This window comes from Cajanus cajan, chromosome 4, assembly GCF_000230855.2.
Source record: "Cajanus cajan strain Asha chromosome 4, NIPB_CcT2T_4, whole genome shotgun sequence".
In the NCBI taxonomy this organism is placed as follows: domain Eukaryota; kingdom Viridiplantae; phylum Streptophyta; class Magnoliopsida; order Fabales; family Fabaceae; genus Cajanus; species Cajanus cajan.
The window spans coordinates 5,940,020-5,953,896 of NC_138520.1; the positions used below are offsets into that span (position 1 = coordinate 5,940,020).

The 13,877-nt window shown below is 34.8% G+C and overlaps 1 protein-coding gene across 1 annotated transcript; it reads left to right on the top strand.

Moving 5' to 3' along the window:
* The first annotated feature begins 10,483 nt into the window (after positions 1-10,483).
* Positions 10,484-13,693, top strand: SERPIN1 (Serine protease inhibitor (SERPIN) family protein). Its single transcript, XM_020363420.2, has 2 exons — positions 10,484-10,958; positions 12,621-13,693. The coding sequence occupies exons 1-2, from the start codon at positions 10,569-10,571 to the stop codon at positions 13,398-13,400; spliced, it is 1,170 nt and encodes a 389-aa protein (XP_020219009.2). The 5' UTR covers positions 10,484-10,568; the 3' UTR covers positions 13,401-13,693.
* The last annotated feature ends 184 nt before the right edge of the window (positions 13,694-13,877 follow it).

Below are 13,877 nucleotides of genomic sequence, written 5' to 3' on the forward strand. Positions count from 1 at the left end.
TCACCCCGCGCAGATCGAAGCTCGGCCTCCTGCCGCTTCGCCTCACCAAGGGCAGCACTAAGAGCCTTGTTCTCCTCCCTTAGGATCTTATTCGCATCCTTCCAGGGTTGAAGTCGGCCCCTCAGCTTGGCCAGGTCCTCTTGCTGCTTGGCCAGGTCCTCCTACTGCTTGGCCCACCTAGGCTTCTAGTGGCCCATGATGCCCATAGCCCTCTACAGAAGGACCTGGGCAGCGTCGAAACTATCCTCGAGGCCGGCCTCGCCTATCAACCCCTGGTCCTCGGAGCTCAACGATCCCTGAGGGAAGAACTTCTCGGCGGTCACCCTCGCGCTCCACAGCGAGTCCATGTCAATCGAGGCGCTCACATGGTCCAGCCGCACCTTTGAAAGGCCCTTCCCGAAGCGATGGGTTAGGTATCAGCTCCGGGAAGCCCCTTGTGACGAGCCAGACGGCGGCGCCGAAGTTGCAGCGGTGGACGGGGGAACCTCACGACTCGGACCCCCTTCACGAGCCTCAACAGAGGAGGAAGCCGGCGTCCCCTGCTCGGTATCTGGAAGGTCCACAATAGGAACCTCCGACCTCGCCTGCGAAAACCAGCCCCATGTCAAAAAATAAAATAAGGTTGCATACAGGAAACCACGAAAGTCAGGGAACACTACTTACCTTAGCAGCAGGAACAACCTGCTCGGTGGCCGGAACCGCCACCTCGGCAGCCTGGGCAACCCGCCCAGCAGCCTGTGTCGCCGCCTCGGCAGCATCTCCTGCCTGCGGAAGACGGCCCTAGGTCAGAACACAAAAAAACACAATAGAAAACACCAAAAAGCCGAAGAGACAAGGTACTCACCATCTCGGCAGATTGAGCAACCTGCTCGGCAGTCTGAGCCATCTCCTCAGAGGCCACCTGAGGAGCCCCCTTGAGCGGTGGACTGTCGGTAAGGTCCACCGCACCAGCATCAGCAGCCTTGAAGGTCACCTCCTCGGCACCTGGAGGGGCAGAGGTTCCCCCGACCTCCTTTGCTCCCCTCTTTCTCTTTCGATTAACCTTCAGAGGGGAGGCATCTTCCTCCCGAGACTCGGGGACCTCGAGCTCGGTAACATTGTAGCGGTGCTTCAGCTCACGCCACAAGTTTTTCCCCATGATGCCTGCATTCACGAGATAAAACACATCATCAAGTGGAATTTACACAAACCCCCAAACCACCAAAAAACCAAATACTCACTCTTCAAACCCCTCTCTCTGAACGCCGAGTTCGCAAGCGACAGAACGAGCTTGCAATCCAGCAGACGGGAAGCGCGGCGAGGTTCTCGATGGCAGCCGCCTCCGAAGCAGTCAGCTTCAATTGGCCCACCCCGTGAAACCTAGAAGGTCGGGGGCACCAATAGAAGGGAAATCTTGGCAGCCCCCCGAAATAAAACGCCCCATCTTCCAAGGGGTCAACGTTCACAAGAGCGACTCGGAAAAACTCTTGTTTAAAATTTTTGTACGACTGGGAGTAGAGAGTAAACAAACCTCCATCCCTACTCCCACTTAGAGACAATATGTCGTACGACGGAATGCCCACCTTCAACTGATAAAAATGAAGGAAGACGGGAAGAGACACCTCTATCCCCAAAACTGTGCACAGGACTTGAAAAGCCCTCAAAAAACCCCAACTATTGGGGTGCAACTGGCAAGGAGCCGAGTTGACAAAGTTCAAAAAATCACACTCAAACTGAGTGAAGGGAAGACAGACACCTAAATCTCTAAAAAAACAATGATACATATAGAAATGGGGAGGGTCGGTAGACTTCCCCATGTACACACCCTCACCAGCCTGACAAGGTTCAAGCCGGATCATCCGGGAAATAGAAGGGTCACAAACCCTGCGCGATCGCGGGATCCCGTTAACCTCAAGAAAGGACCGAAAAACGCTCTGGACCCCCGCCATCTCACGCTTTGGACCCCCGCCATCTCACGCTTGACCCAGTCGTACCCAGGGACGCTTGGCTCCGGGCCCCAGGGCGGAGGCAGATCCCTCTTCTCGGCGGCGGCTCTCCCGGTAGCCACCGCCTTACCACGCGCCTTGCCCCGAGAAGGCGCAGAAGAACCGGCACTACTCCCCTCATCCATGGAAAAAACAAGAAAGACTTGAAGAAGATTGGGGAAGAAGGAAAAAGAAGACTGTAGAAAGGAAGTACCTGGTACTCTCCCTCAGAAAACAACCCTAACAATGACTGGGTTACTGGAAACGATGGCGGAAACAGAGAAAGTGGAGACGGAAGACGAGCAGAAAAGCGAGAGAAACAACGTGCGCAAGAAGCTGAAAGAGCGAAAAGTGAGAGGTGAAGAGGCACGAGTGAGAGGAAAGAAAGTCTTCTCTCAAAATTCAAAACGGCCATGCCACGTGTCAACCTAAGGGCACGCCTGACAACACACTAATTGCAAAACCATCATTGCATAACAGTCATTTCCCTTAACGCGCCACTTGCACGTTTTCGGAAAATGAACAGTTGAGACACATGGCATCTCAACAGGCAGAAGTACGCGAAAGGTCACTTCCCCCCAGCGAGTTCGGCCTTAACTCCTCAACCTACGAACTTCGGAGCTCGGGGGGCTAGTGTACTGTCCGTACCGCGAAGCCGAGCTTCGAGCTCGGCATCACAGCACAAAATGAGGTCGGGCACGCGCTACGCGACGTCAACTCGACATTTAAGCAGATCATAACCGATCTCGAGGGATCTCGCTTTAGACGGGATCCATCATTTAATCCTATCATATCTTATCTCAGGCCCAAGGCCCAAAGCAACCCTAATTCACACTAAGGTACGTGCATTACATATACGAGATTCATACTCCCACAAACACTAACTTTAGCATCAGAGTCTCTTTTGTAGGTACCACCCCCATCTTGGAGCATCAAGCGTACCAGCGAAGGAGGCTCACCAATCTTACTCGGAGGATCATCTCTACAGCAGATTTCCGGTAAGAACAATTTGTATTCCAATATTTTGTATTTGGAAAAATTAGGATTTGATTCGGAACCACTTTGTTTTCTTTGGACATTTGCATAAAGAGGCTCTTTCACCAAAATGATGTTATTTTACAAACTTTATTAAAGTAAGTTGTTTTGGAACATATTTTTACTTAGAAAATGCGTGTGAATACCATATTTTTTAGACCACGTGACATTTTTTATTTACGCAACCTGGTGCTGTGTAATTTTTCTTTAATTGTTTTTTTCTACTAACGAAACGCAGCAAGCTATTGTTATCCTTTAGAAATTTCTTTCTTCATGATATAATGACACCAATCCAACTCCATTGTCCTTTCTGAAAATGTTTAGTTCCTCTTCTAATGGGCCTATGAGGTGTTTAATTTTATTTAGCATATTTTACTGCAGGAATGAGATTGAAATAAAAATTTAACTTTCGAGAGCGCATATCAGATCTGTGACTATCCTTTGATTGGTGCAATTACTATGGCGTATGTTTAGAACCTCCAACTACCTTATCATTATCGCATTTTATAATATTTATGAAATTTTCTTTTATTTAAATTTTAAATAAATTTTAGATAAGATATTTGTTATGATTACGATTTTATCTTTTATCTTTTGTTTTTAGTTATTTAATATAATCTTAATAAATAAAGTTTTTAGTAGATGAAATTTGTTAGAAATTTTAAATTGATTGTAAATTTTATGTATAGACATCATTTTTTATAAATTTTATGGTAATTTTAATGATAATTTTTCATCTTCAATTTTAATTTTAATTTGTCAGATCCAATTTTTCTACATATTTATCACAAAGTATTTTAAACGGTATCAATAATTTTTTTTATTGAATGTTAAACACAGTGAGGTTGAGAGTTAAATTGAGTGATTTATTGTTCAAGCAATTATGGTGCTGTTAAGATGAAATTTGGGTCGTCAAGATGAAATTTGTTTTAAGATAATTTTTAAAATTGATCCACCAGCATTGAGAGAAAATTCAATCATTGCATAAATCAAAGCTTATGAGGAGGGAAAGCCGAAGAAAGATAAAGTTATCACTTGTTTGCATGCAAAACTTGCCAATCATATGTTTATTAAAATCATGGACTTGGAAACACCTAAATAGGTCTGAGACAAGATTCAAGATAAATTTGAAGATAGTATCAAAGTCAAATTTGTTAGGCTTATCACATTGAAGAAAGAATTGAATTGAATTGATGAACATGAAAGATAATGAATGTTTCAAAGATTATTCTAGCAGCTTAATGGATGTTTTGAATCAAATGTGACTTCTTAGTGAAACATCATTTAAAGATTAAAAGGTTATCGAAAAAATCATGATTTTGGTGCCTAAAAGATTTGAAGCCGAGATTTCTACAATTCAAGAGTCTTGTGATTTACAAACTCCCACAAATAATAAATTGACTAATAAGGTTCACACACAATAACAAAGAATCTTCATTAGAAGTGATGAAATTGTTGAAGACGCCTTTCAAGCAAAACACAATGGAAGAAATTTTGGAAAGTCATGAACTTTCAATTACAACAAATGAAAAGTTGAAGGTTTTTCAATAAAAGGAAATTTCTTGCCTTGTTCTTATTGTCAAAGAACCAACCATTCTAAAGAAGATTGTTGGTTTAAAGATAAATCTCTTTTTCATTGTAATATTTGCAATAAAAATGACCACAGTAAAAAGTCTTGTAGATTAAAGAAGAATTGATCTAAACAACATGTAACTAGAGCGTTTAGATGTTGTATATGAAGTTACGTAAATGTTTGTCATATTTTTAGCTCCATTGACAAATCAACTAAATCAAAAGTCAAGATGGGAAATGGTGAAATTGTGCAAGTTAATGAAAAATGAACAATTTCTATATCAATCAAGAAAGGCATGATAATTGTCAAAGATGTTCTATACATTCTAGAATTGGATCAAAATCTTCTTAATGTTTCACAAATGCTAAGCAATGAATATGGAGTCTCTTTCAAAGGATTATTGTTTTATCATGGATAAACATGATTTAGAAATCGCAAAGATTGAGATGATCAAAAACAAATTTTATTTAAAATTTGATTTATAAGTTTAAGATCATGATTTTATTACTAAAATTGATGAGAGTAATGTTTGATATAGAATATTTGGTCACACTTTTATACAAGATATATTTGATATCATAAGATATTCAAAGACAAGTTAAATTGAATGATTATGATGACAGTAATTTAGGTTAAGAAATCGATGTGCAACAATTTGATGACATAACGCTTTTGAGATTGTTTTCAAGTTCACAATTAAAGTTTGAGATATTCATGAAAAATCTCAAGGAGTAATGTTAGATTTAGAGATTTTCTTTTATTTAAATTTTGAATTTTAAATAAATTTTGAATAGAATATTTGTTATTATTATTATAGTTTTATCTTTTATATTTTATTTTCAATTATTCAATATAATATCAACAAATAAAATTATTAATAAATAAGATTTATTAAAAATTATAAATTAATTATAAACCCTAAACCCTAAACCTATACATAGTCATTATCTTTTTTAAATTTCAATTTGTTGTGAGATCCAATTTTACTCCATTTTTCGTAAAATACTTCCAACAGCATTAATGAGGTGGGAGCATTCCCGGTTTCAAAATTGGAGTATTAAATTATGATTAGGTTGTTAAAGGTAAAAGTTTCTCCTTCAACCAGGGTAATTTGAGTAACATAAAAACTAAACAACGAGTGGAAGTTGTAGAACACGTCATTGGGGCCCGAAAACGCAGCAACTACGTGATGAGTCAATTTCGTTCTTTGTTTAATTGAAACTAAGCGTTTCACTCGTTTGTCCATTATGCCTAGAGTGTATACTTTTATTGCATGGTTCGTGTCTGGATTTTGCTTTTGTCTCTTGTGTTGTTTGATGCTGCTTATGTAACCATCCTTTGTAAATTACAAGCCAACTTAATAGATTCCTTCAATTTCTAATGTTTATACCCAGATACGTACTTTTAACGGTATTAGCTCTGGTCAATTTTCATTTAACTTAATCGCAACAACACAAGGTGGATTTGGATTCATCAGAAACTTGTGAATTTGCTTAGGTTAGCAGTTTGGCCTACATCCTTAAAAAAGAAGACAAACTTCATCACAACCTAATTAATCATATAACAAATGACTGATATTATGTAGGACCAGCACTTGAGGTTTAGTAATGTCTTGAGCACCCTATCTCCCAATATACACTCTCATTAAACTTGCATCAATTGGTTGCAAATACTCCATGCAATGATTGAATGTTATTATGTGTTATAAACTTTCACTTTTTTCCTTTTCATCATAACTGTCATCTAACTTTTTTTTATAGATAAAATAAGAAAAATTAATAAATGGATTAATTTTATAAAATTAACTTTATGATTAATATTCTTATTAGAAAGGACGCAATATGATAACTGATCGCTAAAAAAAATATGAAGGATACAGATGAAAAATGTAATTAATATTATATTAAAAAACTAAAATAATAAAGATATAGATGAAAATATGTAATTAATGTTATATTAAAGAACTAAAATAATACTCATTTTGAAACTTATTTTTTCTTAAATATGACACTTATTATGAGACACAAAGTATTATATATATATCTATTCTTGATGATGCAATGGTTAATATATACAACTAAAACTCAAGTGCTCGTTTGAGTAAGTCAAAAAAACAAATAATTGTAATACGATGAATGTAATCAAACTACTTTAATTTTTTTTCTAAAGATTATCTATTATTTGTTAAAATTTATTATAATTCATCAAAATTGTAGGTCTGGTCTCTTATCTTTATCTAACTATCTCTTCTAATTTAATGATAAAACTTTTTAAATTTATAATTTTTAACAAATTTTAATCAATAAAGATTATTATTAAAAAAGACTGTGTTAGCATTTCTCTACATATTTTCTCATATACAAAGATGGATCAAGCTATTCAAGAAATATCTTTTTGTAAAGTTACTTCTTTCAAAATTATTTAGATATATTGATTCAAGTTTATAAAATTTTAATATTAATTAATAATTTATTAAATAAATTCAATTTAACAGGTAACATTTTTTAAAATATAAGTAAATGTCAAGATTTTCACAATTCATTAAATAAAAAATTTTAATATATAGATAAGTCTACAAATTTTTAAATAATTTAAAAATTATTTTCATTAAATCAAATCAAAGTAGAAAATATTTTTATAATTATTTGTTATAAAATTAAATATTAAATAATTTTTTAAAAAAAATTATAATTTGTAATTTTTGTAATAAATTTTTAATTTAATAGTTAAATTGTTAAAATTTGATGTAGAATATAAATTATTATATAAAGAAATAACATACTTCATATATATATATATATATATATGAGGACGTGGTATGACGATTGTCATAGCTATAAAATTACGTATATCAATTACACTATTTGCATTTCAATAGCTATAGAATTAGTGTTCACAGTTGAATCAGCATCACAGCTCAACATATTCCAAATCCAAACAACTTAAACCTTTTTGTTTTGTTGTGGGAGTCACTATCATGTAGAGTTAATTAAGGCAAACATTTTTAACTAGTAAGCAAGTCAGATAATTAATCAACAAGTTGCGCTCGGTAGCTTAAGCAACTGCGGCCTATTGGATAGAGATTAGTTTCGAAGATAGATTTTTTATATTAATAATATAGTTAAAACAACTATTTTGTCACTAAGTTGATCATATTGGTTTAAGAAATTATCACTATAAAATATATTTATAATTTGAAGAAGAAAAAGAATACATACATATTGCAATCGCAATAATTTGGTAACCGAGGACTTTTCATATAAACATGTGAATTAATAAGCTTTGTTGGTAACCTAGGACTTTTCATATAGACACGTATATTAATAAGCTTTGTTGTGATTTTATGCGTTAAAATAAATAATTTATTAATAATTATTAATTTTAAGTTAAATTAGAATTAATAAACAAACCATGAAATACAAGAACATCAAAGTTGACATGGTGTTCTTAAATTTGATTCTTGTTTGTGTACTTACAGATAAACGTTGATAAACAACCTTTAAATTAACGAAGGTCTTCATTCTCCTCCAATCTTTGATTTTTGGAGTTATAAGCAATGATTGTACTTAAAAAAAAAAAAAAAAAAAACTCTGGTGTCAAAGTCAATAAGTAATTAAAGTGTTTAGATGCCTCATATGAAGGTATTTATATATGAAAAGATGTTATTATTAAGGATTTGATCATTTAAGTACGTTGAAGGTCTTTTATTATCATGTAACAATCCAAAAAGTATAGTTTAGCCATCATCTTCAAATTAGTATAGTTTGTAGGAAAAAAGTTTTCTACAACCCCGTAGTCGATACTAAATGTACTTACAAAAAAATGTTGATGATGAATCTTCAAATTAAAGTCCTAGTCCTTAGTTTTTAGAGCTGTAAGTGGTGGTTATACCTACAAAATGACTCTAATGCCAAAGCCAACAAGTAATCAAAGTGTTTAGTATGTTGTATATGAAGTTACATACCTTATGAAAGTGAAATGCAAATATTTATAGATGAAAATATGTTATCATTAAGAATTTAGTTATTTAAGTGTATTCAAAACCTTTTATTATCAAGTCAGGTCGAGTAATCTTCAGCTTGGTTGAACTTTGACAAAGACGAACACTACTTCTCATGAAATGTTATTCTAAATCTAAGAATCGACAATATCCCAACTCTAAGACCTACCTGATATAATTTGTGTTAAAATAATATTTGATTAATGAAAGTTATATTTCGTGAATACAAATTAGTTCTTAATTATTAATTTTAAGACATTATGTGCATCATGTCTATAAAGAAAAAAAAAACTAAAAATGCAAAAAATAGAATTTGCAAGAAGTACGAAATAATTGAAACTTCCTGTTCCTCTCTATTTTGTTTTGCCAATTAAACTTGCAAATCTCCCTCTCCCCCCGCGCAAAATAAAACCCCCATCAAATCAACATGTTATTGCCGATTTTAAATTTCTTAAATAAGGTTTAAAGATGATTAATCAAACTCTTCATAATTTACACTAATAAGTAATGATAAAAAATAAGAAAAGAAAACTAATATGTAAATTTTTTTTATAAAAACTATAAATTCTCCTCTCAATCATTGATATGCATGTAGCAAAGTATTTAATATTACATGTGTTCACTTGTATTCAGATATCCCTTTAGGAAAATTGAATAATGACACTTAAAATTTTTGTTTCTTTCTAATTTTGTCCAGATATTTTTCTTTTATTGGACACTAGTGTCTTAAACCATTTATCTTAGACTAATCTGTCTCAATCAAGAGATAAGTAAAATATAATTAAGAATTATTTTTGTCAAAGATTAAATTCGAACATTGTTCAAACAATTTAACATTAAATTTAATGTATTAATCACTTATGTCCTATACCTTAATTTTTGTCAAGATACTTGATTATCTGTACTATTTAACTGTAGTTATGGAGCTAACTTACACCACATTTTGTGAATTAACTAACTAGTCCAAAATGATATGGAAATAAATTATGGAGATTTTGTTTGCTCTTCCCTTTTTTCTTCTTATCTTTCTACTATATTTTTATTTTTAAAATATTAAAAATTTATTTTTAGACATTTGTTGGTGTTTTAAAAATTATTTTCTAAAATATATTTATAACACTATATACTTCATTTATTTTGTAAAGCATTATTATGAGTACACAATTTAGCTTTTTAAAAAAAATATCAATACTCAATCCAAACAATATTATTTCTAATAAAAGATACGTGTAGCTAAAACAAAAAAATTATACTTTAAAGTAATGTTATCACATTATGTACACAAAAGTTCACTCTGATTTTGATGTCTCTTTCTTAACTGAGGAGTTAAATTGATGTCAACTTTGAATTTTGTGCTCGATTCTTTTCCTTTTGTGTGTTGAGCTACCAGTACACGTTATTACTTTTCCTTTTCTTATTATTATAACAATCTGTTCCAGAATTTTATTTTTGGGTATCGGAAGTGTGTTTTGGAAATAAGTTTCTGGAAGGTAAAATAATTGAGTTCCAGAAGTTAAATTTAAAAGATATTATTTTATATAATTTCAGATAATTCTAGTTGAAAATGAAATTCCCTTGCAAGTATTGGTACAGATATCAGTAATGGGCCATTTTCCAGACATGAAGGTTATGAAATATGTCCAACATGGGCTTGGTTCTGGATTTGAAAGGCCCAAAAGCAGTGCAGAAATACGAAATTCGAAACTTAATCCCTAAGCATACGCGTAGCAACGCAGAGAAACAAGTATGAGATGTCGAAGTGGGAGCGCGACACGACACGACAAAGTTGTCCTTTCCTGAATTTGATTATTTTAATATTATAAATTATACTTTTTCCTTTTTTTTTATTTATTTTAAAATGTGCATCTTATTTTTTATCTCTTAAATTTAATATAAAACACATGACAGCGTAGAATAGTTTTGTAGAATTTAGGTAATGTAATATTAATAGAGCGTTCAACTTCAGTGTGTATTGAGCTCGGAAAGCGAAACAACAATGGACCTCCGTGAGTCGATCAGCAACCAAACCGACGTTGGTCTGAGCATCACAAAGCCCTTATTGTCGAAAGAAGGTCGTGAGAAGAACGTGGTGTTTTCGCCGCTGTCGTTGCACGTTGTTCTTAGCATCATCGCCGCTGGTTCCAAGGGCCACACACTCGATCAGCTTCTCTCCTTCCTCCGATCCAAATCCAACGATCATCTCAACTCCTTCGCCTCTCAGCTCGTCGCCGTCGTCCTCTCCGACGCCGCTCCCGCCGGCGGGCCTCGTCTCTCCTTCGCCAACGGCGTGTGGGTTGAGCAATCCCTCTCTCCTCTCCCTTCCTTCAAACAACTTGTCACTACCGATTACAAGGCCACTTTGGCTTCGGTTGATTTCCAGACCAAGGTAACTTCTTTTTCGCTACTTTTATTCATCCCCTTGTTGTGCTAGCATTCCATATATTTTACTTTAGACCCAAACCCTTAATGTAGTTGTCCATTAATTAGTAAAAGTGTTTTTCGGAACTCACTTCAAAACTCTTTGTTGCGGTGGGAACTACTAGAGTTTCTAATTTCTATTATCAACTCATTTAGATTTCGATCCTAACCTCCTGCTGATTTATAAAACGGAGCCTTAATTATATTTTTATTCCGTCAAATTTACCCTAAATTTGTTTCTTCTCTCAAATTTAAAATCACTTTTTTTTTAGTTCTATAATTTCAAATAATATTGTTTTAGTAACTAATGCCACCAATAACATGACTTATGAAGACACTTTGATACAATTATGCAAGCTTAATTTGATGTTTTCACTTACAAAATGACATTAGTGTTGTATTTGATGTATGACTGTATTTGTATTTACAAATGACATTGCATAGACTAAAATAAGTTTTCTTTAAATCACAGTAAAAAAATCAATTTTAAATTCGAGAACCTAAGTTTCCTTTAAATAACATGGAAAAATCAATTTTAAATTTGAGAGAAAAACAAATTTACCTGTATTTGAAGGCCAAACGTATTTAAGCCTGAAATAAAAATTAAATTTAATGCAAGATAATTGCGGCGAGGGACTCACATTCCTTAACCAAGTGACTAGAGATCGAATATGATTCTTGCAAAGTAAAAAACTCAAGCTAGGAGAGAAGATGCTCACTTATTTAGTGTCCCTCAAACCCTTGAGGGAAATTCTTCTGTGTTTGATGGAGAATACTCCTCGATAATGAATAAAAATACAAGATAATCATGTGTGACAAAAAGATTTTTCTTCCATCTTTCGGAAAAAGCTATATATTTAGATGTATGAAATGTTTCTTATTCTGAATTTGATCATACAATACAACCTTGCTCCTGCCCACATAATATGGAAAACATCCTAACGACCCCGCACCACACAAACTTCATCTTTTAGTCATTTGATTCATTGACAATTGTGGTGGGGGTTGGACCAACACTCCTTACAACAGAGGTGTCAGGGTGTCCGACACCTTCGACACCAACACACTGTCAACACTCCCCACGTGTCAGTCACATCACACATGTTTATGGTGTCTTTTTTATTTATTTATTTAACTTTGACACGGTTCGGACACACCTTACATGACTGGACATAGTTTGTTATTTTATTCTTTTTGAGTGTGTGATCAAGCCAAGGAGTGTAAACAATTAAACAAGTCCTGCAATTGCTTGCGGGCTCTGGCACTTGGAAAAGAAAGCCAGCTTCAAATTTTTTAGTACTAGAGAGAAAAGCAATTCACATGATCCTTTAGCATACCATCAAGTTGATTTTAGAGCAGCATGAATGTTGACTTCTATAGAAATTGGTTCGCTGCCTTGCTGACTAGATGGTCTGTTTTGTGTAACTCTCATTGATGCCTGGTATAGTCATATTTGATCTATAGTCTCTCAGCGGCAAATCATGATATGTGCTGTTTCTAATTAATTTGGAAACATAAATATATGAAAATAGATTAGCAAAAAGTTAAATGTTTCTATTGAAATGCTTAATTAAACAAAATTAACCGATCAATTTATGATTGATTTTTTACTTTGATGGTGTATTTTAAGGCTGTTGAAGTGGCCAATGAAGTAAATTCATGGGCTGAAAAAGAGACAAATGGCCTTGTTAAAGAGCTTCTTCCTCCTGGATCAGTCGACAATTCAACCAGGCTCATCTTTGCAAATGCACTGTACTTCAAAGGAGCGTGGAATGAGAAGTTTGATCCTTCAACTACGGAAGACAATGATTTTCACCTTCTTGACGATAGTACAGTCAAGGTTCCCTTCATGACGAGCAACAAGAAGCAGTTTATTAGGGCTTTTGATGGTTTCAAAGTCCTTGGTCTTCCCTACAAGCAAGGCGAAGATAAGCGTCAGTTCACCATGTACATTTTCCTCCCAGATGCAAAAGATGGGCTATCGGCTTTGGCCGAGAAATTTGCTTCTGAATCTGGGTTCTTGGAGCGCAAGCTTCCTAATCAAAAAGTGGAAGTAGACGAATTCAGGATCCCAAGATTCAAAATTTCTTTTGGGTTTGAGGCCTCTAATGTGCTGAAGGAGCTGGGAGTGGTTTTGCCTTTCACTGTTGGAGGTTTGACCGAAATGGTGGATTCTTCTGTGGGTCAAAACCTATGTGTTTCTGATATATTTCATAAGTCCTTTATTGAAGTAAATGAAGAAGGCACTGAAGCTGCAGCGGCCACAGCTGCAACTATACTATTGAGGAGTGTGCAATTTCCAACTAAAATAGACTTCGTAGCAGACCACCCTTTCTTGTTCCTGATCAGAGAAGATTTAACTGGAACGGTGCTCTTCATCGGGCAGGTGCTGAATCCTCATGCTGAATGATATTAGTGGCTATACAGTGAACAACATTGGTAGAAAAAGTTGCGCCCTTATTTTCTTGTCTTGATTTACTTGTGACGGATGATCCTAGATTTGTGACGGTTTGAGTTAGGAAAAAAAAAGGTACATATGGATCACTGTTTTATATTTGTTATTGCGAGTAGTTATTAGTTACCTATATGTGTAAAGGGCCTGTGTAACTAAGTGAATAGCCAAATGTTCCTGCTTTGTTGGGACAGTAAAATTGTAATGAAGTTATTGGTGTGATTGGGATAATAAAGAGTTTATTCAAAATAGTGAGTTGTTAAAACCACCATAGTTGGCATAGTGGTGAGCAGCTGAACTGTTCAAATCGTGTTCAAATTCTGTTATCGTGTTAAAAAAAAGTGTATTTATTTTTTCTCATAACACTAACTTATTTCAATCTCAATTTATTTTCCATTTGAAATGAAAAGAATGACAACTGTACCTGTTAGAAGG

Bases quoted from the DNA above. Each gene is read 5' to 3' on its own strand.
- SERPIN1 (XM_020363420.2), top strand. From the start codon at position 10,569: ATGGACCTCCGTGAGTCGATCAGCAACCAAACCGACGTTGGTCTGAGC. The intron at 10,959-12,620 runs GTAACTTCTTTT...GTGTATTTTAAG, and splicing joins CGGTTGATTTCCAGACCAAG to GCTGTTGAAGTGGCCAATGA.